General features: G+C 40.1%; 2 protein-coding genes across 3 annotated transcripts; both read left to right on the top strand.

Annotated features, from left to right (window-relative positions):
• Nucleotides 1-96: 96 nt before the first annotated feature.
• samm50 (SAMM50 sorting and assembly machinery component) lies at nucleotides 97-10,546 on the top strand. Of its 2 annotated transcripts, none has more exons than XM_033635336.2 (15): nucleotides 97-251; nucleotides 2,285-2,395; nucleotides 3,950-4,051; nucleotides 4,153-4,240; nucleotides 4,448-4,554; nucleotides 4,814-4,944; nucleotides 5,275-5,362; nucleotides 5,809-5,937; nucleotides 6,213-6,284; nucleotides 6,930-7,016; nucleotides 8,024-8,094; nucleotides 8,601-8,668; nucleotides 8,762-8,908; nucleotides 9,136-9,277; nucleotides 10,364-10,546. In XM_033635336.2, exons 1-15 carry the CDS (start codon nucleotides 231-233, stop codon nucleotides 10,407-10,409), a joined length of 1,410 nt encoding a protein of 469 aa, XP_033491227.1. In that variant the 5' UTR covers nucleotides 97-230; the 3' UTR covers nucleotides 10,410-10,546. The 2 variants fall into 2 exon arrangements, with proteins under 2 accessions (XP_033491227.1, XP_033491226.1); XM_033635335.2 differs by having other exon boundaries at nucleotides 8,753-8,908.
• A 695-nt stretch (nucleotides 10,547-11,241) lies between these two features.
• api5 (apoptosis inhibitor 5) lies at nucleotides 11,242-26,341 on the top strand. The gene is made up of 14 exons (XM_033635334.2): nucleotides 11,242-11,574; nucleotides 13,536-13,697; nucleotides 13,862-13,955; nucleotides 14,232-14,297; nucleotides 14,740-14,891; nucleotides 15,359-15,565; nucleotides 15,792-15,896; nucleotides 19,204-19,293; nucleotides 19,942-20,123; nucleotides 21,960-22,053; nucleotides 22,186-22,242; nucleotides 22,668-22,747; nucleotides 22,856-22,998; nucleotides 25,645-26,341. Exons 1-14 carry the CDS (start codon nucleotides 11,503-11,505, stop codon nucleotides 25,722-25,724), a joined length of 1,584 nt encoding a protein of 527 aa, XP_033491225.1. The 5' UTR covers nucleotides 11,242-11,502; the 3' UTR covers nucleotides 25,725-26,341.
• Nucleotides 26,342-26,651: the final 310 nt, after the last annotated feature.

Genomic DNA, 26,651 nt, shown 5'->3' with positions numbered 1-26,651 from the left:
TTTATTTTATTTTATTTTATTTTATTTTATTTTATTTTATTGTTGAACATTTTGCAGCGTTGGTGTGTTAAACGCGCACGAGCAGAAGGCGTGGTCAGGAAGTGACATGGCGGACTCCTTATACGGAGCCTCGTCGCCTTTCTCCGGTTACTTGTAGGTTAAATTAGTGAGTCTTTTTCCACGTGAAGTTTGGCCCATATTCACCGGGACAGCGCCCTGCGGAGCTCAGCATGGGCACCGTCCACGCCCGGGTAAGGAAAAGTCCGGTGACCGTGTTAGCTACGATTGTGACCTCTCCGTGTGCTCAGTGAGTTACAGATAGAGCGGCCAGTGTGCTGTAAGAAAAGGCCAGACTGTACATTCAACAAGGTCCAACAGGGCACAGGCTGGCAGCTCTGTGACGAGACACGGATAATAAACCTGTTAGTTAGTTATAACTTCAGTTTAATGTAAACTCACTGTCTGCTGTGTGTTATAGACGGAAACTGACAGTAAGGAGAGTAGTGACAGATGCTAGAGGCTCCTCTACTCATTGTAGTCCTGCTGCAGTCAGCATGCTGTTGGATAACAGCTCGTGCTTACTACTGTACTCTCTTAGTGTTGTTTACACCAGTGCTTACTCCTTATTCATATCCATTCATCTTTTACAGGGCTGTAGCAAGGGTTTAAGAAATACTGAGGTCCAAGGGCCTAACTTTTCAGGAAGGAGGGGAAAATGAAAGTGGTGGTTTGGGGATCTCTGCCAGGAAATTTTAACGTCAAACACGTACTTTTCTGCCCTCTGGTGAATTTTTCTAGACCAATTTGTGCCTTTTCTGCATCAGTTTGTGGCTTAAATGATGTAATTTTGTCAAAATAAATCCTCTGCTACTGTCATGTTTTTATTTTGTATTAATATGTAGGGGGACATATCCTCTGCATCCACACTGCAAAGTTAAAAACTCCAACTATGCATGTTACTGTACAGGAAATTAAAAGCTGTGTACTTTTCCTTTAACCTCCAATCTCTTAGTTTTGCTCTTGGTGAACATTTAATCATATGTTTAATTCCTGTCCCCATGAAGCAGTTTCCATTTTTCTCACTATATTTCCCATTATCCCAACAAATAATATTTTACTATATTTTCTATCAATTGTATCTCCGTGCATAGAACTGAACCAATACATTAATTTATGGATAAGTCAACTTGTCAGCAGCTATTTTGATTATTGATGATGATGTTTGTGTATATATGCACAGTTTGTGTGTATATACATAGCTTGTGTATATGTGCATAGTTTGACAAAGAAAAAAAAACACATTTGTCATGATTGGATAAAGATATAAAGATGAGATTATTTTTTGAGTAAGGTGTATATAGAAGAATTTTTATTTGCTAAGTAGTTTTGTAATTATTTTATTTCTTGCTGCAAGACAAATATTATTGGTAATTAATTTAATATATTAGAAGAGGTCTCGGAGAATCAATTATTGTACAGCGTTATACTAATGGGGAGCTACATAAATGACTATGATTAATAACTGGAGAAGGGGCAGGAATAAATTGGTTTGTACTTCCTCCCACTCCTTTTAGGACATGTGAATCTAATCATAATATGTTGTTGTCAGTTTTCATGCTTCCTTTAGTAACCTGTTTTTTATGTCTGTCTACTGCTGTATGATTATTTTATTTGCTACTTTCATGTTTGATATAAACTGCTTCTAACTAATGAATCCTTTTCACCTTATCAGTCATCTTTACAAGCTAATATGTTGATCATTCTCTGGTTCCAGCTTGTCCAGTGAGATGATTTGATGCTTTTCTCTTATTTATTTGTTGCTAACTGAATATCTTTTGGTTTTCATCAGACAATGAACAAAGACATTTGAAGATGTCATGTTGGACTGAACATTTTTTCTGACATTTTATAGACCGACTTACTGAACTGTTAATCGAGATAAATAGCTGCAGATTAAGCAATAGGAAAGAATAATCATTATTTGCAGCCCTACTCTGTTTCTGGGAACTTAACTGTTCTTGAGAATACTAAATTCAGGAGGAGTAGGCTTGATTGGGTCCAGCATAAGAACACCCAACATGCATAGTATCTATGTAATGTGCGAATGTAATGTCTTTGTGTCATTATTAACCCCCGATATTTCCAGAAAAGTGACATAACCTCAGTGTCTTCAGTTTTATCTACAGCCCTTGAAATCTTGTTGTATCTCATTTGACTTATATAAATTCATTTAATATGCTCTTGATTGTGATTCTTATTTCTTTTCTCATATTTTGTGTTGCAGAGCCTGGACCCTCTGCCCATGCGAGGGCCAGAGCTAGGAGTTCATCCTGACGACATCGAGGCACCAGATATTGATCAGGAGCCGAAGCAAGAAGTTCTTGAAAACAAGGATGTAAGCTTTGTTTTGTTCCAGGCAGTAATTACACCAGACTCTTACACTATGATTCTCACATTACCAGACCTGTCTCCACACTGTGTTTGCTCTGCCAGCACATGAAATGGGAATTCCCTGCTGTCTCGTATCCACAACACATTTCAGAGGTCTAGTGTGTAGGATTTAGAGGCATCTAGCAGTGGTGTTGCAGATTGCATCCAACTGAAACTTCTCCTGTGTGCCAAGCGTGTAGGAGAACAACGGTGGCCAATGTGAAAATGCGAATGGCCCTATTTAGAGTCTGGGCTATAGTAGAAACAACATGGCAGGCTCTGTGTAGGACACCCCAGTCTGTATGTAGATATAGTCCCGTTTCCACCAAACACTTTGGGTATAGTAGCTTTGGAACCAAAAGTAACCCTTGGTCTGTGTAGCGTTTCCATCACAAACAGTCCTCTTAAATATGGGCGGGTTGTTGTCACTCACTGCTCCGCCCAGCACTGACTGTATTTCCTCCTTTATCAGTCTGCACCTCGTTTATCGTCCACAGAACGAGGTTGCACGCCGACATCTTCAGGACAAAACAGAACAGGCTGCAGTGAGAGTCTCTCTCCATGGGATATTTAAAAATAGCAGGTTTGTGCATTTAGTCCTTCTCAGGCAAGCTCAGGGGTTTAGTGTTGCTGGATCCCACAGGAACGACGCTTCGCAACACTGTTTTTTTCCTCCAAGTGACGATTAGAATATATACAGTTCACTAAAGTTGGTTGAAATTAATATATTTTTAAACGCTTGAACATCCACTCTACTAAAAGTGTATGTCATATAAAAACTAATGGAATGGTCAAAGTTGTCATATTGAAATTTAAGGTGTGTTGATGGATCCACGTCGTCAACTCATGTATTGAGTAACATTACAAGTTAACGTTCCACCTTAAATTTCGCTGGCAGTCGGCCCAGTGAATTAAGTCATTTTTCTCAGACTCCAGCTCCTGTGAGAGGCAGCAAAACATCCTTTCATTTTACAGTTTACTAATAAAACTCTCCAGGGTATGAACAGTGGTTACATGAGCTTCAAAACCAGCCACAACTCAGCCCTGAGCAGAGTGACTGTCCTCTATTGACCAATCAACAGACTGCAGTGTTCACAGCTCCACCTTTTGGTACCAGATCTGTGTGCTAGGTACTCCAACAGAGGGGGGACCAAAAATGGGCACGGTACGAAACGGTTGCATTAGTGCCATCCACGACTTTTCACAGTGGAAACTGGAAAAAAAGCACATCAAACTGAACCGTACCGCACTGCTCGGTGGAAATGGGCTATAATGTAATGAAAACAATGATCCTTAGTTTCAGGTGATTATAAACTAATTAAAACATAGTTGTATTATATTCCATTTCTGCCAGTATGTCCCCCAAATCCTTCACATTGGACTTTTAATATGAAATAGCCCTCTGAATTCTTTTTTTACTGGCTGTATATTTTATCAAACAATAATACTGGACTTAAAACCATATACAAATGGAAGAAACAGCATCCAATTGGCTAATAAGGGTTCTTTTTTTCTTCAGGTTGTAGTTCAACGAGTGCACATAGATGGGCTCGGAAGAACGAAGGAGGACCTGTTGACTTATGAAATCGCAGAAGTTTTCCGGGCAAAGAACTTGATTGATGTATGTACATGTCAATACAGCTGTATTAATTAATGCTTGTTTGATTTATGCTTGTGAGTAGCCGATACTGGCATCAACACACGGTTCAATTTGTTGTTCAGGTGATGCGAAAGTCCCATGAAGCCCGTCAGAAGCTGCTGCGTCTTGGTATCTTCAGAAAAGTTGAAGTTGTTATTGACACCTCACGAGGTACTGTCACTGCACAGTCTTATACAGTTACGCACAGACACTTGGCAAACACGTGTACAAATTAGAATTTTTTTTTTTTTTGTTGAACATTGAAAGTGAGTTAATGATAATTGTCTGTTACATACATCATCACATGAGATATCGATTATTATTTCAAACCAGACATAAAATAATCGTGATATTCTGTTTGTTTACTCTTCTCCTCAGGTGAGGATGCTCTTCCCAACGGCCTTGATGTGACTTTTGAAGTCACAGAGCTGAGGCGGATGACGGGCAGCTACAACACCATGGTTGGAAACAATGAAGGAAGCATGGTGAGCACTGTGATGGCTCACGTCACCATCTGCTTTCTGATAGATTGCATACTGTTTTAGATCTAATCATAATACACTTGTTCACCAATTTCTCTCTTAAGATAATTTCCAATGTTGACCTCAGCTTTAGTTTGTAGCTTTGTCTTTTTATCCATTTATTTTTTCAGACAGATTCCTTTTTTGTCTGATGTTTTCATTAGTTTGATTGTCTCTAAATACAGAATGGAATCGTTAATCACCTCACCTGCTTTAATTCCAGGTACTTGGCCTGAAATTACCCAATTTACTTGGTCGGGCAGAGAAAATGACCTTCCAGTTCTCCTACGGCACCAAAGAAACATCCTACGGCCTGTCCTTCTTTAAACCCCAACCAGGAAACTTTGAACGCAAGTAAGATATAAACAACTTCATACAATAAATATGTTTTTCGGGCTAATCCCCTTGATGCATGGTGTGCAAGTGTGTCTTCTGTATCTGCATATATATATACTATATGCTATACTTATTGTTTTGCTATAAGTTCTGCAATTCATATTACTGCCCTTTTTATCTTTGTGGTGTGACATTAGGCAGATGTAGTGACTCTGCTGGTACTTGAGCTTTAGTGAGGAATTATATGGCTGAGCAATCTATGTAGTGACTATAGATGGTTATATTTTGTAATCACAAAGGAATCCTAGCAGGGTATTGATATCTCTTCTTTTCTGTCTACATTTTCAGTATCTCACTCAACATGTACAAAGTAACAGGTCAGTTTCCATGGAGCTCACTGAGGGAGACAGATCGAGGCATCTCCGCAGAACTGAGCGTAAGTATTTGTTTCTATCAAAGTGCCTTTTTTTCTCCACATTTTGTGCAGTTAAAAAATGTTTTGACATAAAAAATGTTGCTTTAATTCTCACGCTACCTTGCACATTTAGATTTTAATATGTCTGAAAAAATTAGCTAAAAAGAATCATAATATAAGGCATCAAAATGTTCTGTTATGGTCCATAAATTCCAGTTTCCTCACTGAGTTTTGTTCCTTAGAAACAAAGATTTTAGATTTTGCTTTTGACCAATTTCACAAATATTTATATATCGTTTATAAATGGACAATGAAAGAGGCCTACCAACAGAAGCCTTTTGCAGAGCCATTATTTTTTCTGTGTTTTAAGGAGACAATTGTTGCTACGTTACAAATAAAGTATGCTGTTTGCTCATTTACTGCATGAGATCTGTATTAACAAAAGTAATAAACTGGTGTCTCTACAGTTCCCTCTATGGAAGACCAGTCAAACCCTGAAGTGGGAGGGAGTGTGGCGAGAGCTGGGCTGTCTGGCTCGCACTGCCTCATTTGCCGTCCGAGAGGAGAGTGGCCATTCCCTCAAGTCGTCTCTTTCGGTATTTCTCGCTTACTTTACATTGAAGATTTCATTGTGGGCTTTGAAATAGCTAAAGAGATTCATGAAGTCTGCTGTCAGAGAGTTAATGGCAAAACTGTTACTCACTGCTTAAGTTAGCGTTTTCAGTGTTCATGCACAACTCATTCCTGTAACATTGTGAGGGGGATAGTGAATGGTTGATTTGATTTATGGTTAGTAGTGGGAAAGGACACACTGTCATAATAAGCCAGTATTTAGCAGCAGTTTTGTGAACGATGCTGTTTTGTTTTTCAGCATTCAATGGTCATCGACACCAGAAACTCCTCCATCCTTCCCAGGAAAGGTGGACTGTTGAAGATCCATCAGGTTTGTTGTTTAACATTAAAGGGTAACTCTTTGATGATTTAACCTCAAAAAGTGACAAATGGGAACAACAGTTTTGAAAGTGGTCCAGTATTAAGCGAGATGGCTATAACTGGCAGCAATGTAAACACTCAGGTCATTTTGCACCATCAAGTTACGTGCTTGTTTTGCCACTGACAGGCTCAGATTGTTATTCTAAGTGTCTGACAACATTATGCAAAGATCTTTGCAGAGGTCAACATTTGGTACTACGTTCCTATTTGTATAACCAGAAACAGCCCCGAAATCGTCATGGCCAAACCCACCAGTTGTGGAAGGGATCCTTTCCATAATGGTGTCAGACAGAATATTAATCTGAGCCTGTCAGTGGCTTAACAACCCCTTTTAGTAGACATTAATTGACAGTGCCAAATGCTGCAAGTGGTTACTTTATAGCCTATTTTGCTGGTGTGGCTCGCTCAATACTGGACTAATTTCAAAAATTCTTGTTCCCATTATTCACTTAAACACAAAAACATGAGAAAATGGGGTCCAAATTGAAAAATACCTAAGTTAGCCTTAAAGTCAGAGCTTTTTTCAAACATTATGTAAAAACAATGTGACTTAATGTTGTACATCTGGGTGACATTTTGTGTTGTGGTTCTGTAGGAACTTGCTGGTTACACTGGGGGAGACGCCAGTTTCTTGAAGGAGGACTTTGAGATCCAGCTCAACAAAACACTCTTCTGGGACTCGGTGAGATTTTCCATTTCAGCGTATAGCAAATTATTTCATCTAAAGGCACAAAATACAGTTCAGCATTAGGCAGTTTAAGGCCCTGATCACACGAAAAGGGTTTTGCAGGTTTCAAAACGTGAGGCGCACTGTACTGCATTTTTTCTTTCAATGAATGCCACTAGTGAAAAAACGCATCCTAAAATGTTGAGGCAGAGGGTACTTGCTGTAGCTCTGGTTGTGGGTGAGAGGCTGTCAGCAGATAAACAGAGATCTGTGTGGGTACATGAGACTCTAAAAAAGAGGGTGCATCACGGGGAGTACCACCAGTTGGTCCAGGAGCTTCACCTCCATGATGGCTGTTTCAGGCATATTTTAGGATGACTCAAGGGCAGTTTGACAACCTGCTGTCTATCGTTGGGCCTAGCGTAACAAAAATGAATACTAACTACAGGGAGTCCATTAGTCCTGCCGAGCCAATGAGCACCATCAGTTTCTCCTCCATTGTTTACCAACTGTGAACTTGTTGGCGTGACCACAAAATCATCCAAGTGGACAATGGGGGGAAAAAAGCAGAGATGACATAGGGCGCTTTTCCTCCCTGCGTTGAAGTTTTTTTTTTAACTCCAGGAGTTCAGAACTCTCTGGCATCTAGAGCACAGAAACGCAAGGTGCATAGCAACACAAAAACAGCGAGCAAAAAGCTTTATTTTAATTTAAAACGAATACAAAAAGCCGCCACCAGCTGCTAAAATGCTTTCTGTGTGATCGGGGCATTACTGGGCCACAGTCCCAGTAAAGAATACAAGTAATATATTCAGGCTTTTGTGAGAATGGTCTGATAGCAAAAAAATTACCTAAATGACCAACAGACTAATTTCTAAAACCACTGGTGTAGTCCTTCTCGAATCAGGCATACATTTTTAAGTTAAGAAACAAAAAACATAAATACTTTGTTGGTTAGTTTGATGTTTCTGTCATTTTGTGCACGAGTCAAGCTCCTTAAACCCTTCGACTTTCTCCTTCAGGTCCTTTCTGCCTCATTGTGGGGCGGTTTGCTCCTACCCATTGGTGACAAGCCAACAAGCATAGCAGACAGGTACAGAAACACAGTGCACCATCCTATTGACATTATCTCCAAGACAAGGGGTAAAATCTTGATGCCCTTTTTTTCCCCCTAAATTTTGTTTTTATTTTCTATTGCTGGATTACTTTTTTTAAGTTATGTCTGTTTCTATGATTTCTGAAGTTATGGATGTTCATTTGCAATAGACATTGCAGAAATTATAAATATCCTTGAAAAGTGTAAGTGGCACTGATTCTAAAAATCAGTGCCACTTACACTTTTGTTATTTAACCAAAATAAATTTAACCAACAGTTAAATGTGTATGTTGTTGTGTATTGAAAGCTATATTTGCATATGCGTTTGTATGTTTTCTCATTATACAGAGTTTTGATACTGTATATCATCGACAAATAAATTTGTGTTATGGATGTTCATTTGCAACAGACATTGCAGAAATTATAAATATCCTTGAAAAGTGTAAGTGGCACTGATTCTAAAAATCATTTGTATGTTTTATGTGTCGTTGTCGACCTCCTAGGTTCTATCTAGGTGGCCCCACCAGTATCAGGGGATTCAGTATGTACAGTATGGGCCCACAGAGTGAAGGTGAGACATTAACTTGATTCAGTTTCTCGGTCACCAGACTAAAGTTTGATAGTTAATTGAAAGTTTCTTTTGCTGGAATTACTGATATGGCAGGCGACTACCTGGGAGGAGAGGGCTACTGGGCTGGAGGCCTCCACCTCTACACCCCTCTACCCTTCAGACCAGGCAGGGGGGGCTTTGGTGACCTCTTCAGAACACACTTCTTCCTCAATGCCGGAAACCTTTGCAACCTCAACTATGGTGAGTAGCTGCAAACAGAACAAGCACCGATGTTTTATGGACCTGACTTTGATATTGATGACTGAATTCTATAGGAATGATTGGGCTGAATCTTGCTCTTATTTAGTTCAGGTTTGGACAGAGGTGCGTCTTGATTGGGTGAAGCAGAGCTCCAACTGTTAGGCAGGATTTTGCAGATGCCCTTGTTCTTTTTGTCTGACTGAGGTTCTATGTTTGTTTTTACTCAGGTGAGGGTCCACAAGCACATTTGAAGAAGCTGGCAGAATGCATCCGTTGGTCTTATGGACTGGGCATTGTGCTGCGTTTGGGGAACATTGCCAGACTGGAGCTGAATTACTGCATTCCCATGGGAGTCCAGAGTGGAGACAGGTAAGGGTGGTTAGTTTAGTTTTAGGTGGGATTTGTAATTTCACCTATTAGATTTACTTAAAAAGCATTTTAAGGCATACTATGCAGGATTTGTAGCTTCCTGTTTGTAAATACAACATTCAAACTTGGCCCCACCAATGAGAGAATAGTCAGGCAAGCTAGAGAGTGAATGAAAAGAGGGAGCGGTGTGGCTGAGAAGAAAGCAGTGAATCAGAGAAATAAAACGTTATTTTCTGATTGGTTCTCAGCGGTTATGTTTTAAAGCACAAACACACACATACCCACACCTCCGCACAACCCTGCTGGAAGGTGCTGCATGGCTAGATTTTTGTGTGAATTCAGCTTGAGGGCATGCTTGTGTGTGTGTGTGGCTCAACCTCGCTTTCAGTCAGACAGACAGATCTGTTGCTCGCATCCACAGAGCAGAGGAGGAAGACAGCTGGTCACTATGTGTTTTATAGAGTCCCCTGCCCTTGCGCTGCTATTGGCTAAGGGCCTACACACCTCTACCAAAATGTCACGAACAAACCAAGATAAGACGAAAATAAGACAATACAGGCAAAGGGCAGGTTCTCTGCAGGTACAGACACCACCACACACCGCTAGTGGGTGGTAAACAATGATTGAGAGGGATAACTTTTGCGTGACTCTATTCAATTAAAGGAAAATCCTGCATAGTATGCCTTTAAGGTGCAATTGGTATACTCGATGTACAGTTGCCCCCTGCAAACAGACAATTAATGATGTAGTTTGAGAAGGCTGCCTGCACAGGTGCGTGTCTTCCTCTTAGGCAGTGTAACTCTCCTATCTGCTTACATTTGTGAAACATACTTAAAGGCTTATCAAACCAAATGTTGTATATATTCAGCAATGTCAAAACCTTGGTCCTTCAAAGTTAGGAAGCAGATTCATTCAGAATAAACAAAAGCATTTTCTGTACAGTAAAGTAGATGCATATTATAACATTGCACAGACATGGTAAGACAACTCTAAACATGTTCCATGTCTAGTGTCCTTAAAATGCACAGGAAATAATCTGATTCTTGGTTTGCTTTGATTTCATTAAAGTTTCTCTGTTCCTTGCAGGATATGTGACGGCATCCAGTTTGGAGCAGGAATCAGATTCCTGTAAAGCCACATTTCTTGGGTCTGGAACCTCCTTGTGTTTCAACATAAATGTTATGTCAGAAACATTTTATTGGAAGAGGAAATTGCTTGTACAGAATTGTTGTTGCGACTCATTAGTTCAATTAAAGTGTTTGCACTGACTTTCTGTTTTAATGCATCTTTTTTTTTCTTTTATCATATGTGATCAGAGGTCCCAATTTGTTATCTTATTATTAAAAGAAAATGTGTTTAAAGATATGGTAGCCTAGCTGCACTATAAAAATAAAAAGAATACAAATAATTTAAATATAATCCATTAATAAAATAAGGGGACGTCTGTCAATATAAGCCTTACTGATTCATCTGTTTGTGACCCCCCCCCCCCCCCCCCCCAACTTTATTGAAAACGGTGATTTATACAGGTCAGGTATACAGACAAGTCAGACATCTTAAAAATTGTCAAAAAAAACAAGTTCCAGACAGGAAATGACCAATAAGAAAAGAAAGAAGAAAAAAAAAACAGACAAATTACAAAAAAATCAAGTTACTGCGATGTGTGGTCGATATACTTTTCTTGTTATTTACATGTTCAGGAGAATTCAATAAATTAAAAAATATATATTAAAAAATACTTTTTAACAAGGGAATGATTTTACAATTTTAGATTTGCATATATAAAAAAATGTACCTAGTAGGATCAATACCATTGCTTCAAAAAATAAAATATAACATGTTCCGTTTGTTTGTGATCTTTTTATGTCATGAACGTAGTGGTAGCATCGATTTTTTTTTTTTACTGCGCACCAGTTCTGCGCACACTAACGGTCACGTGTGTTGCGACTGCCACGCTATTCGCTGATCTCGCGCAAGCGTTCGTCTTGTTGTTCCGTAGCATTTTAGCCTGCACACCAGAGATTGCGGGAAGACAAACCGTGGGGGGTGTTCATTCACGGGTTTCTCGAATTTTCATCTCCCCGTCCCCTTTCCGAAAAACAAACATCCCGGTAGTAGGGCATTGTTTGTGGTCCAGTGGTCTGGAACGGAGCAAAAGCGACGAGCAGCAGAGAGGGTTTTCTTCCTTGGTTTCATCGGCGGTCTGATCTGTGAGCGGCACGCTGATGGCGGTCACTATCGAGGATCTCTATCGGAGCTACGGGGTCCTTGCTGATGCTAAGGACAACCTCAGCCAGGTAAATAAAGCCCTTCTAGTTCACTTTAAAACACCGCTGACCCGAGAGATTTGTCGCTGCGCTGCAGCGCCTTATTTTGCTTTCACTATTGTTAACTTTGTTGTGAGCTACGTAGCATTGTTGTGTGCATGCTAGGCTAACTGGAGCTAGCTAACGTAGTGACCGTGCTAATAGTAATGGCCTCGCCATAGCGACCCTTATGAAAGGCGGTACTAATTCCACATTCATTATTTCTTAAATCAAATTAATTGTGATTTATTTATCAGCGACCCCGTTTTCAGTCAAACGGATATCTGACATCTCCATTTAGCTAAATTAGCTAACTTAAAATCAGGGCAAACATCTCATTCAAAGGAATGTGTCTCTGCATGTTGATAGGAACTTTTTGACTGTTGTCATCGATTTGCTAGGTCCAAGCACATTTGGAACATCATTAACTTCACCTCAAGTGTGAATTTCAATTTATAGCACACAGAACACATAAGTAATAACAGGTGTGCATGTCGGATTTTGCTGGTTCTGCAAGTGGTTACGCCCTCCATTCAGTGACAAGCACGCCGGTTTAATTGTTGTGTAACAGAAATGAATCCGAAACTCACCAGTCTGCACACGTATTAGAAACTGAAAGGCACCTCATCCATTGTCCTCTTGAAATATGTTCCAGTACATGAATGAAAGACACACGTCTTAGGCTGCCAGGTAAAGAGGGTATTCTAGTGTTGCTTTTCCATAACGATAGAAAAATTACAAGAGACTGATCTGAACTGATAAATCAATGGAGCATAGTTTGAGATTTACTGACTGGCATAGAAAGTGTTGCCCACAATGCAGCGTAGTTACTTATTATACCCACGTCTCTGGTATTGCCCTTCTCCTCTTTCAAACTTTTCTCCCCACGTTTGTAATGCAGGTTTTCTGTTGGCCTTAAAATTTACTATTCAAAGTCGCCTGTGCTTTTTCTTATTTTGTACAATAAATGAATCTTATATACATTGAAAAATACTGTATTTTATGTTGTCATCTGCTGGTGGGCTTCCCGGTAAGAGAATGCGTGCATTGTATGATGTCAATTCCACTGCAGTAGAGACTTAAGATTAGGTAGGGAAAAAAGTGGATACATCAGTATCCGTTATCAGCCAAATAAGTTGTCATATATTGGCAAAAAATCCAATATTATGCATCCGTACTTCCAGAATCACATGGGACATCATACAACTGCTATGACCATCGCATCAAATCTTAATATGCATACAGATCTGAGCGACATGGAGAACATCAAGTATCACAATATTTTTGATCAAATGCCTTTATCAATATTGTGATAATATTGTAGGGTTGACTATTGGTGCTTTGACAAAATATTTACACAAATGAGATATTATTTTTGATAAATAATCATTATTAATGTGGATATACTGATTGAATTAGAAAAGGCAAATAATGGAACAGTTAGAAACGCCTGGTCAGTTTGGAAAATTACATCACTTTAATGTAAAGCAGTCTTTAAAACCAGGAAAAGACACACATACATATCACAATATCCAAATCTAAGAAAATGTCATGTCTCATCACAATACTACTGTAATATTCCTACAGCCCTACATGCATAGCGTGGTGCATGAAGTGATAATCATTTACCAGAACAGAATGTCCCAAACTCTTCCCTCAAACAGGTTCGTTTCAGAGCATTCCCACTTCACTTAAATAAACATACGTACACACAGGGGTTTTTACATGTGACCATGTGACCTTTTAACACCCAAGTGCACTGAAGGTCCCGATCTTCACCTGCTGTTATAAGGTTCAGCTGTATGCATCGCTGTTCCAGTGAGTGCTATAAAACTGAGTGAACTAACATTATATTATAACGATAGGCTCAGTGGAAGTTGTAAAGTTGTTGCACTGTTATATATGTTGTATATTTGTGCATGTTTATTGATGTACTCTCTTTCATTCTGCAGCACAAAGATGCATACCAGGTAATCCTGGATGGTGTGAAGGGTGGCCCGAAAGAGAAGCGCCTGGCAGCACAGTTTATTCCCAAGTTCTTCAGCAGCTTTCCAGATCTGGCCGATGCAGCTATTAATGCTCAGCTCGATCTTTGTGAAGACGAGGACGTGTCGGTGAGTATCAAATGACGCTGGTGCCAGTGAGTACCTAATAAACTTGGGGTTCAGATTTCAGGTTCTGTATGTTCCTAGGTTGACTTGGAGTTTCCTACCTTGACTGTATGGATTCACAATGGTCATTTTTAGTCCATCAATCCCATCTGTCTGTCTTTGTCCAGATCCGACGGCAAGCCATCAAGGAGCTCCCACGGTTTGCAGCTGGCGAGAACATCCTCAGAGTTGCAGATATTCTCACCCAGCTCCTTCAGACAGGTATTGGATGCTGCACACTAACACTTCAAAGACTTTTATATCCTTTTAGGGTATTGAATTTGTTTTAAAATCAACCTTTCTGACAGGGGTTGTTGATGTTGTTTACTTGAGTCAGAGCTATAAACCATTGTGAATATCCAAATAATTACCTGGACATCCTGGAAATTGGATTTGCTCGTCTGTCCAAACAGGACATTGGTCTGTTGGTTTTGCTAATATTAAATAGAAACCTTTTCAAGAATGGCTACTGAGGAATCTGTATTTTTGTGCTTTCAGATGACACAGCAGAGTTCAACCAAGTGAATGGAGCACTTATTTCTATCTTCAAGATAGATGCTAGGGGTGAGTGTTTCTTTCCCCCACTGTTGTGGCAAAAAAATGCTCTTGTATGTTTGTCAATTATTCATCTCAGTTCAGAGCTGTGCTGATAAAAGACAGTGCAAAAAATGACGTTCTTATTTTTTACTCCTTTGGCATACTTTTATCCAAGAGTGAGATTTTTTCTGTTTATTGAGATCATCTGTTGGAACCTTTTGTTAAGGGGTGTTTCATGGGCCATGTGAAACTAAAAATGTCCCCAGGCCTGTTAAAAGTAACTGTTTGCAGTCCATTCCTTTATACAGATGATTGTGGAAATTGCCCTTTCTGACATCATTATCATTATCTATCACAGCCAATTGTACTGTTTTGTAAACATGACATTGAAATCAGTCAACTTGCTGGAGTTTGTAGTTGTTCATTTGCATTGATATAATCCTATCTACTCCTGTCTTTTGTTGTTCAGGTACTCTCGGAGGCCTCTTCTCACAGATCCTGCAGGGAGAGGACATAGTGCGGGAAAGAGCCATAAAGTTTCTGTCAACCAAACTGAAGACCCTGACAGAGGACGTCATGACAAAGGAGGTGGAGGAATACGTCTTTGCAGAGACAAAGAAGGTTTGCATATATTTGCATATTGATCATAGATGCGTGTGATCCTTTTCTGTGTCAGTCTGAACGTAACAAAGGTAATTGACATCAAACTACAGCACACCATGTGATGAACTTGATTCGGGGTGTGTTAAAACTTCTGCTTGGATGTGGCTGGTAATTTTTTTGACTTCTACCTGTGTAGGTATAGTGTAAAACTTTTGTTCTAAACTAACCTGTGAATCGGTGGCATAATGATCCAGTATAAGAGCCATGAGGTCAGTTAACGTATAAAAAGTGGAGATGGACTTTGCCATATATGCTACTTTGGCTTGAACACGCTCATTTATTGCCACCTCGTGGCGAACAAACATGTCTAGTTTTTATATTGACACTATATTGAATGGAGTTCAAACGATGTAGTATTTGGTGGACGTTAGCCTGAGTAAAACAGACAAAAACACATGTTGATAAATAGTTTCTTGTTTCCTCAGGTGCTGGAGGATGTGACGGGAGAGGAGTTTGTGCTGTTGATGCGTGTTGTGTCGGGCCTGCGGGTGCTGCAGACAGTGAATGGGCGACAGCAGCTGGTGGAGCTGGTGGTGGAGCAGGCTTTCCTGGAGCAAGCCCTCAACCCAGCCGACCCAGACACTGTTGACCGCCTGCTGCAGTGCACACGCCAGGCCTTGCCCCTCTTCTCTGTGAGTACAACCAACGTACTTAACACCAACCAAGTTCACTGAAACGCATGATACACAGATAAGGCTATAACTAACCATTTTCATTTTTGGTCTAAAAAACATTGTAAGCAGTTCTACGCACAGTGCATATTATCTGTTTTTACAAGTATTTATCTCATAGGCAAGAGAATTCATGGTTTACCGTAAATAAAGTGTGAGTTAATCATGGTTTTCTCTTGTCTTGTAGAAAAATGTCCATTCCACACGTTTTGTAACCTACTTTTGTGAACACGTCCTGCCCAACCTCAGCGCCCTGACAAGTCCTGTGGCAGAGCTAGACATTCAACTGGAGGTGAGTTCTTGCTTTTTATATTTATCTGTCACACCCTTACCACATCCTAAACCAAATCTAAAAGTAGACTTGTAAATTCCTTTGGTCATTAAGTGAGTTTAAAATGTCATGTCTATACCAATCATAACCTTGAGGCACTGGCTTTATGTTGGATGTAGCTGCAGAGAGGTAACGTTACAACTGTTGAGTATTGTTTAAATCTGCGGCTTAAATCAATTCACTTATACTTTCTGGTTCAATTGTGGATACATTCAGCAGCTATGGTGTCATGTTTTGTTCTCAACTATAACAACAATGTATTTTGAATTCGTTACTGTTCTGACTTGTTCCCTGACTGGCCTCTGCTTGATGCCAACAGCAGCGAAGTGTATAGGTATGGTAGTATTTAGACTCAAAGCTGAAATTATTAGAACTGGTGGTCATAACATAAACCTATAGTGTTGTTACATTATCCTGGAGAATGTATGTCTGTGTTAAACAACATTAAGGATATTGTTTAAAGAAATAATTCAAATGGGAACACAGAATGTTGAACACCTCTAGAACCAGTGGCCTCAACTTTGTAACCCAGTTGAAAAAAAAACTGACAGTGCCTGTTCACTGTTTCAGTTAACAAGCCAGAGTGGCCTTTACGGGAGGGAATCAGAGTAACTCATAATGCGATACTGTCTTAACACTTTGCCCCACAATAATGATGGTATCATGATACAGCGATTATGCGATACTTGATACATTGCAAGACAATCTGTGATACATCGCAATGTGTGTACCAGAAGAAGAAGAAGAAGAAGAAGAAAAAATGCCCATTAAAAGGCAAAAATCAGGGACGATGTATTTGTTCACTGCATTGTGTCAGTTTCATAGAATTTGACAACTGAGATTTTCAATCTACAAAAAAAGTGCATGGAGTCTAAGCCTTAGCCGTGCCTCTTTAATACGCACACACAGACAGCAACATGTTCATGTGTGCAAATAAACCCAGTGTTAGACATAGTAATATTGGTAGACTCCGCGGACGTAAAAGGAAGCTTTGGTATAAACATTGTATTCATAGCAGGCTGACTCACAGATATGATAGCGTTAGCCTTTTTCTTCACAAAGAGATCAAGATGAGAAAGAATCAGGTGGCTGTGCATGTTTGTTTTTTTTGTCCATGTACTTGACTGTCCCAAGACATTGCATACTGCGTAGTCTTTGCCTTTTGTTTGTCCCCTCTGTGGTGTAAAAGCAGAAGTTTCGACTTGAAAGTTGACAATACTTCTCTGATTTGTTTAGGGATGTCCCGATCCAGCTTTTTCACTTCCGATCCGATACCGATATTACAGCCTTGAGTTTTGGCCGATTCCGATCCAAGCATGTGTTATACATATTCACTTATTTTCTTGTCAGTCATGTTAGAAAAGGTTTGATCAAGCAAAGAACAACTACTTAATCAGGTTAGTTAGAATGATCCACAACAGTTGGTATGAGAAACTGACCTGTTTATTGTTAACAGGGTTAAATAAACAAACTTTAAACTTGAACATTAACATTAAATAAAAAATATAGCTGGTTTGCTTTGGCTGCTTTGGCCCCTTAATAAATAGAAAATGAATCAACACAAGAAATCTTTAAAATGTCTAACAATGAAATTAAAATAGCAGCAAGACTCCACACACTTGTGCTTTGGCCCCCTAATAAATAAAAAAAGATTAACACCACAAGACATTGTTGGCATTTAACAAACAATGCAACCTTTCCTTTTCAGTTATTTTAGTAGTGTTTTTGTAGTCCATCCTGGCTCCAATTTCACTAATTGTGCCCAAAACAATGCCATCAGTGCTATTTACTTAAACAGTAAGAGTGTAAACCAAATAAAAATATCACTCTCAAAAAAACAGAGCAGAAAACAAATAGTCAGTTAACTAAATTGACCGCTACTCTTCCTACCCTCTGTGTATCTGCTGTCTGCATGCTGGCCTGGTGGATTGATAGTAAGAGCTGTAGCGGATCACTGGAATGGACTGCTTGAATCGCGGAGCGCTGGGCTGGCCGGAAAACCTGGCACGGACTCCGTGAAAAACTGGATCGGAGTTCATGGATCGGCATTTTTCCATGCAGTCCGATCCGATGCCGATGCCCGTTTTTTGCTAATATCGGCGGCCGATACCGATCCGAATATCGGATCAGGACATCCCTAGATTTGTTTTCCCCCTCTGTCTGCACAGTCCACTGTTTTCCTCCCTTGAGTTTCTTCTTCTCACAACTTAGTTAAATCCTTTCTCTTTACCCAGATTATTTTGAAAAATGCAAAAAATGACGACTCTGGTTAGCAGAATTGGCAATGGAATGCGTTCTGAGCGTCTGCATGTTTTAAAAACAATATTAGATACCTGAATCAGATTTGGCTATTTAATACAAATACTCAACTATTCATTTCTTTTTTCCATATAGAGTTTGAGAGTCTAAATGAGGTTTAGCAGGATGTTCAGTCTGACAGTGACATTCACATAATATAGTGAACAAGCTAACTACACTAATGACTAACTGGAAATGTGCAACAACATCTTTTGCAGACACTAGATATCAAAATAAAGCCAGAGACTGTATCGTATTAAGTTGCTGTGAGTTGTAAATGCACCACTTTTAAGCAGAAGGCATAGGATAGCATCTTGGAGGCTGACCAGGCAAAGCCACTCGTCTTCTGGCCTGCTGCCTCCGTGTCTGCAGCTGCTTGTTCCAAGCTAAGTCGAGGGACTGAAATGTCCCCAAAGTACACTGCGAACTGACTGACCAAAAAAATCCCGGCTGCCTGACTCGAAGGAATCTCAGTCGACTGAGGGGTCATGGATTCATGATTCAAATCTCCCACTTTTGGGGGTAACCCTTAAAAAAATCTATCTGGCGCCAATGTATCAATTACATCACAAGAGGGCATAATTTCATATATTGCTGTATCAATATTTTGTCCCAATCCTTGTGGCCATTAAACAGAAAGACTAGATTTCCAACCTGGGTTTTTATTCAGACTGAATCAGCACTTCCATTCCTGAGAGGCCTGACGAATATGGCCACTGGTGTGAGGTCGATACTCCTAATGTCTGACATTTGGTGAGCGGTTGTAGTAGTAAACAAAGTCAGCGTGGCAGCCACCTGTCAGAGGTGTCAGCCAACTGCATGTTGTTAATGGGTCATTAGTCTGCACCACGCAACACTGTTTCTCATTAGCAATCCACATTACACTGTGTGAAGGGATCTGCTAAGCTGTGTGTGTGTGTGTGTGTGTGTGTGTGTGTGTGTGTGTGTGTGTGTGTGTGTGTGTGTGTAGGTGCTGAAGCTGCTGGCTGAGATGAGTCCATTCTGCGGAGATATGGAGAAGCTGGAGGCCAACCTCAACATGCTGTTTACCAAGCTGCTGGTGAGAACGGATTGTCCTTTTGTTGTTGTTGTTGTTGGACGCAGAGGAATACAAGTGGAAACACTCTTAAAAATAAAAATCTATTCTGAGAATTTGCTGCCCTTTTTTTTTTTTTTTTAAACATTTCCTTGCTTTACATGTCTAATTTGAACATCCCCTCAGTCTACTGTGGACCCCTGGCCAACTGAGGATTCATTTTCTTGCTAAGGCTACTTTAATAGCTGTTGGAACGTTCAAGAATGTGACTGATTCACTTCTTGATCAGATTTTTCCATCTGGTCTGAATATCTGAGCTGAGGACTTTGCTTTTTTAGGAGCCTACATTTTTACAACTACTACTGTCAGTGTTGTTAAAGTGGGGGAAAATTTATTGAAACATGTCCACATAGGTTTATTTATAAAATACAGTGAGGGTTTAGTAATACTCTCATAGGACTTAAAAAAGTGATCCCAAAGGTCATAATTTATTGCAGAGGTAGTTTCAGTGCAGGCTCCGCAATAATAGTTGGAATAAATACTGGTTGAATAATGAACTATTGTTTATATCCTTTTAATCCAGTAAACACAAATGGTCCAAGCTGTTTGCCAGTAAAGTACGGCTAACAAAAAGGTTCCCATGTTTTGTTTTGTTTGTTTTTTTTTGTGTAGGAGTTCATGCCTCTTCCACCAGAAGAAGTGGAGAACGGAGAGAACTCTGCGAGTGAGGAGCCCAAACTGCAGTTCAGCTACGTGGAGTGTCTCCTCTTCGGCTTTCACCAGCTGGGCAAGAAGCTGCCAGACTTCCTTCTCGACAAAGTTGATGCTGAGCGCCTCAAAGACTTCAAGATCAGGTAAGGGTGTGGCACACAAAGAACAGTTTCCCCCTGTTATCGTAGAGGCCTGGCTTGGGCGGCATTTTTTAAATGCCAGAATACCTCCAAATATCCATTCCAGTGTTTCCTACATATTCTCTCTGCAGTGACGCACCACCGTGTGTGGTTAGTTCACATGGCTGTAATAACAACAGGAAAGTCAAGTGTACATAATCTGAACTGCTAGAGTAAAGTGAAAAGGCGAGGCAAACATAATATTGTCTGTAGGCTACCAGTTACAAACAGACTCGGTAGTGAACAGCACTGACATGCTTAGTGTTATAGGTTTGGTGTTTTTGTGTTTTTAGCTGAGCTAGACCAGAGACTATTTGGGTACAACAGACCGGTGATCCTGTTTTGCCCTCATTGTTCTCCGTGAAGTTTAGTGGAAGTGATGTAATGAACCACGGGTGAACCACATGTATTTTCTTTTTAAGGGCTGTGCCATGGATCTAATTTATACTGATGTAAAGAGTAGTTCATGTGGATTTGAATATTTGGAAATGTAGGCAAATTTAAAGTGTCAAATCTGGTGAACGGACTTTGGTGGGTTGGTAGGTGGTAGAATGAGTATCACCACCCCCCAACCTGCCAACCCATCCGCCAGGCCAGTCAAATTAACACTGAAGAAAGCCTCCTTGACAGCCCCTCCAGGACTTTGCGATGTTGCGATTGCAAAAATTCACGCGTATTCAGCCAGTCCTCGTGAAATCTGCGCCACCTCGCAATTTTGTCCAGTCACTGCAGCTTTATATCAAATTTAACTATTTGAAATAGGTAAGATCTCATTTCATTTGAGTTGCGAGCAGCATATTGATTCACTCAGCCCCTCCTTGCCATGTTCTCTATCCATTCTCCATGAGATCACTGCTGTTAGCATCACATGGCTAACATTACCAAACATTTATCAATGTGTTTAATGACTGAGTTCAGCCATTTTTGTGTTCGCATGAGCAGCACCATAATGTAAACACGTGGGGCCCCTCCGCACAGCTAACCCCGAGTGGAACCCTTACTTGCAGCACAGAGCTGGCAAATTTTAACATCTTGAATAGTGAGGACACGTATCATTTCAAACACAAAACAAGATTTAATAGACCACTTAAGAACACTGGAAACTTTACAAACTATAAAAAAGACACAACTGCTGCCAAGCTGACGGAGGCACACCTGGCGTTCCCTCACGGGATGGTGAAGTTGTGAGTCGTACAGTGTCTCTGTCTCAACCGATGGTGAAGCTATCGGGTTGGGATCCCGCGCTCTTTCTCACTTAACTTTGAAGCTACGAGGTGCATGATGACCTCCCTCTCATTTGATGATAAAATTAAATCTGTAATGTAGCCTATTCCTCCTGTTGTTTACTGTCTTTACAGTAATGTGAGCTTGTTTCATCCTCTTGGACCTTGCTGTTGCCTTCTAGATCTTCCTGACTGGCTCTGACGTATATCACACCGAATACTTTGGCCTAGCAAAGATTTTTTTAAATATTTGTTTTATTTCTGGTCAACATTGGCTCTGAAATTGCATATCATGATGAAAAATAAACTTTAAAACATCTTATCATTATAGAAAAAAACACCTAAAAATATTGCAGCATGCACTGAATTTTTTTGGAAAAGCTGATATGAAGTCAGGCATTTCAGGCCGCACAATCACAAAACCAGCCCACAAAATCCCAGAGGGACTCCCCAGAGTGCAATCGTAAACTAAAATGAGCTTTTAACAAAGTGTGGTTTTGAGCAGGTATGAAGTATTTGATGGTTTAACTCACCTTGGTCATTTTGTTATAGTAAAATGTACTTTGTTTTTCAACAGGTTACAGTATTTTGCCAGAGGCCTGCAGGTTTACATCAGACAGCTGCGAGTAGCGCTGCAAGGCAAGACGGGAGACGCTCTGAAGACAGAAGAGGTAATAACTGCTGTCAACTTACTTATTAGCTTAAGCAGAAACTTAACGCATAAACTCGACACAAGATGTTTAAGATGTTTTGAGTTCCTCTGTAAAATATCTCAGACTAACTTGTCTGCTCTGTTTACTCAGAATAAGATCAAAGTGGTGGCCCTCAAGATCACGAACAACATCAACGTCCTCATCAAGGTAAAGCGTTTTCAAGCCTTAAATATTGAAACTTTTTTTCATATCAATGAACAATGACAGCAATATAGTCCACGATGAGCAGCCTAAAATCAACCTGCGTAGTTGTCCCTCCATTGTGACATTAGAAAGTGTTACATTTATCTTGCAAGTGTACTCTTCTTCAACATTTGTTTACTTCCTGGATTTTTACTGCATTGTAATTCTGACCAATCAAAAGCAGCTTTCTCACACAAGGCATTTGATCTGGTCTGCTTTTAAATGCTGCCGTGAGAACATAAACCAACTCTAGGCAATTATACAACTTTGCAAGACAACTCTAGGCCTGAAAGCATGCTTTGTGAATCAGGGGAATGAAATATAAACTCTGTATTGCAACCAATAGCTCTATTTTTGAAATGTATCTGAATTTTTTGTTTTCATTCCAGGATCTCTTCCACAACCCTCCATCATTCAAGAGCACAGTCACTCTGTCCTGGAAACCAGTCCAGAAGTCAGAAGCAGTAGCGTAAGTCTGCTCCCACTGGTTTAGCAGTCACAAACCAAACACACAGCAGCTGAGTGTCCTCGTTGTCCCATTAGATCTTCATCCACTTTTCCTTTTTTTTTTTTCTAGGCCCAAGCGCCCGTCAGCTGAGGAGATGGGCTCCGGTGGCAGCACAAAGAAACAGATCTCTCCTCAGCCCCGGAGGGACGCGCGGCAAATCTATAATCCCCCCAGCGGCAAATACAGTGCCACCATTGGCAATTTTAGCTATGGTGAGGAGCACCTTGTTGCACTTTTATTTTTTCTATTTACATTTGACACTGCTATGCAGCATATTCATCTTTTTGAACTTTATTTTATACTGCACATTGAACTATTTGACTCAATTTTGATTCAGTCTAGAGCTACAGTCTGCATTGTCTAATCACATCTGTGTCTGTAAGGACTTGCTGAAAGGGATGGTTGAAACAAAATTCTCACTAAGGGAAGATTCCCCTGAAAGATCTGAAATGTTTTAAACACTAACCTTCTCTAGGTTTAAAGGTGGCTCTGAAAAGTCTGTAAATTGCCCCATAGTGGAGGACAGCAGCTGTAGTCAACAGTTACATTCACAGGCGTTGAATGGACTCCAGTACCAGCTTTAAGTCTCAGCCAAAAAAAACAACAACATAAAAATACACCTGCAGCATAACCATGTTGTCCATTGTTGATCTGTATGATCTACTTATATAAATATTAAAACCATTGCTTTGCCTATAAATAGTTCAATATGCTGCTACCAGCCACACAATGGTACAGAACTGGGTCAGGATTTTTCAACTGACCAGTCAATAGGTTACATCCCTTTGTGTATACAGTCTATTTTTCCCAATATCATTTGAAGTCCTGTCACAAAAACTGATGACAGGAAAAACAAATAAGTTATTAATAAGAAACTTCAGTTTTTCAAGTTCAAAAAACAAAAATGGGCAAATCTTGCCAAGAGATAAATCAGCCAATATATAACTCCGTCACTATATACAGTATGTCAGCCAATAAGTAACAAGAAATTGCAGTATAGACATGCCAAAGTTATGTTTTAACTCATTTCGAGATAGTGTAACTACCTCCATAGTTAAGCACCAGAGCACTGAGTTACTAGCCTGATAAGACCATCCTGATAACATGAGCTCAACATTCTGTTTTGCACTCATCGGTATCAGTCTGGCCCTACTGCTGCCCCAAACACGTTCAGTGGGCTGGAACACACACCTTGAAAGACAAAGTCCTTCAGCCAGTCAGCGTAACAGCCATGTATTCACTACATCAGTCTCTCAGACTGTAAATAATAAATAAATGATAATACCTAAATAAATATAACAAAATGAATAAATATTACATAGAAAATAACTATCTGCAAATTGTGATTCAATGAAAAATTTAATTTCAGTTGTTTAAATAATTAGTCAAACTTGGTCAAGAATACATTTCCAAAGTGCAGTCTGACCTCAAAATGACAGTACGTAAGTAAGTAAGTAAAATTTATTTGTATAGCACTTCTCACAGAGAGGACTCACAAAGTGCTTCACAGGATTAAAATACAAATAAGAATACATACATACAAACATACAGGTCACATATAGAGACACAAAAATTAAACAGTTGTTGCAAAACTAAATCACTTAAGACAAGTTAAAGAATGCCTGCCTATACAGATAGGTTTTAAGATGCTTCTTAAAGATATCAACCGATGCTGCGGCTCTCAAATTCTGTGGGAGGGCGTTCCACAATCTGGGCGCAATGGACTCAAAGGCCCGGTCACCTCTAGTTGTAAGCCTAGTGCGAGGAACTGCCAACAGGCCGTAATCGGCCGACCTAAGTGTCCTACTAGGAACATGTACATGTAGCAGGTCAGACAGATACTCAGGTGCCTGATCATGAAGGGCTCTGAATGTTAAAACAAGGATTTTGAACTGGATCCTAAAGCTGACAGGAAGCCAGTGTAGGGAGGCCAGGACGGGAGTAATGTGGCAGTTTTTGGGTGATTTGGTGAACAGCCTGGCAGCGGCATTCTGCACCAGTTGGAGGCGATCTACATGAGTTTTACTGAGACACGTGAAAAGAGAGTTGCAGTAATCCAGACGTGATGACACAAAGGCGTGAATGATCATTTCCAGTTCAGCATGTGATACAACAGATCTCAGTTTTGCAGTGTTTTTAAGGTGGAAAAAGCATGTACGGGTCAACATGTGAATGTGTTTATCAAAGTGCATGGCCTGGTCAAAAATAACTCCAAGATTTCTCAGGTTAGAGCGGATATTTGAATTCAGGGACCCAATACAGCTTGCCACCCTAGAAGATGTACAGTCAGGAGCGACAATAAGGACCTCAGGGAGCAGAACAGCTGAAGACTCTAGAACCCATGTAGTGAAGCGGGCAGGTGGAGATGTGAGTTCGAGTGCAGAAGAGGATCTAAGAGTATGGGAGGGTATGTAGATATAAGGAGTTCACACAGGCAGGAAGGGGCTTGATTATGGAGGGTGAGAAGCAGAATCTTGAAATTAAAATGTCATATAGGAGCTGTTCCCTCTAAATTCAGATTAGTTCCAAAAAAGGATGAGACGCTGTGTACAACATAAATATAAACTGAATGCATCCTTTTTTAGTTGAATACAGTATAAAGGCAAGAGCGGCTAGTTTCTGAATTTGATGCCTGTAACACGTTATAATAAAGTTGAGACAGAGGCATGTCATGCATCACCTTTTCTCTTAACAACACTGTAAGTGTTGGAGGACTTTGGACACTAATTGTGGAATCAAACACAAAATGAGTGCATGTACAAAAAACGGCAACGTTTAAAAACATCAGGATATAAATTTGAAGCCGTATCACCCAGCACCCGTCCACACTGACCTGTTTGTTTCTTCTTTGACTCCAGAGCAGCGCGGTGGCTTCAGGGGCGGCCGAGGACGAGGCTTCGGAGGCAGAGGCAACAGGAGTCGAGGCCGGATCTACTGAGCCTCTCTCACACACACACACACACACACACACACACACACACACACACACACACACAGTACATATTGCTCATTGAACTGCATCACATCAGGATCTTTTCCGCACCAAGACGGACTATTTGTCAACTTCTCCTCTTCCTTTTTTTTTTTTTTTTTTCCCAACTGGTCTCCACGTCTTTTTCACTTTCCAACTCACACATCCAGTTTTGTGTCGTTTTTGGAGGGGTGGGGGTTTGGTTTCCTGTCCTCAGAATATCAGACAACAGGTTCAGACTTTTCAACATTTACTCCCCATAATCCTCTTGGCCAAGGCGATAGTCTAAGTAAATCTAAATGTTTTCTCCCCCCTTAATTTTTAAAATATTATTCTGTGTATTTTTGTGGAACAAAAGACTGCCAAGTTGTAACTGATAAATATTTTTGTTGGATTGTTGTAGGAAAAGATGAAGATCCTCTTGCTTGGAACATGTTGATGAATGCATTTCTTTATACCTTTTTTATTTAATCTTGTTTTCTTTTTTTAATTAGAGCTTAATTTGAATTGGCTGACTATGCTACTTTGTATGAATCAATGATGTTTCATTGGATTTTTATCATAAACTTGTATGGAAGTATGAACTCTTGTCCTTGTTTTATGTAGAAGTTATCCGTTGTTAAGCTGCAACTCCACACAATTCAGAACTTTACTTGCATGTTCAAAACCTTCTCCAAACTTCCCTTTTCTCCTCCCATTCTGTCCTCTGATGATCCATTCACTCCATCACCCACTCATTCATCCCATTTATCCTTTCCACCCTCCCGTCTTTCCTTTTCCCTCTTCCTTTCTATTTGTACTCACCTATATCCATACCAAAGCAGAGTGAGCAGAGGGTAATTTTAGCTCACAATCTGGCATCCGCATTTAGAATACACACACATACGCAAACGT

The sequence above is a fragment of the Epinephelus lanceolatus genome, chromosome 5, assembly GCF_041903045.1.
Source record: "Epinephelus lanceolatus isolate andai-2023 chromosome 5, ASM4190304v1, whole genome shotgun sequence".
In the NCBI taxonomy this organism is placed as follows: Eukaryota; Metazoa; Chordata; class Actinopteri; order Perciformes; family Serranidae; genus Epinephelus; species Epinephelus lanceolatus.
Note: the sequence above shows the minus strand (reverse complement) of the source record. Positions and strands in the feature narration are given on the sequence as shown.

Coding starts and splice junctions, on each gene's coding strand:
- samm50 (XM_033635335.2), top strand. CDS start 231: ATGGGCACCGTCCACGCCCGG. Junction 4,052..4,152: donor GGGCAAAGAACTTGATTGAT/GTATGTACATGT, acceptor TTTGTTGTTCAG/GTGATGCGAAAGTCCCATGA. Junction 4,555..4,813: donor GAAACAATGAAGGAAGCATG/GTGAGCACTGTG, acceptor CTTTAATTCCAG/GTACTTGGCCTGAAATTACC.
- api5 (XM_033635334.2), top strand. CDS start 11,503: ATGGCGGTCACTATCGAGGATCTCTATCGGAGCTACGGGGTCCTTGCT. Junction 14,298..14,739: donor CTTCAAGATAGATGCTAGGG/GTGAGTGTTTCT, acceptor TTTGTTGTTCAG/GTACTCTCGGAGGCCTCTTC. Junction 22,748..22,855: donor CAGAAGTCAGAAGCAGTAGC/GTAAGTCTGCTC, acceptor TTTTTTTTCTAG/GCCCAAGCGCCCGTCAGCTG.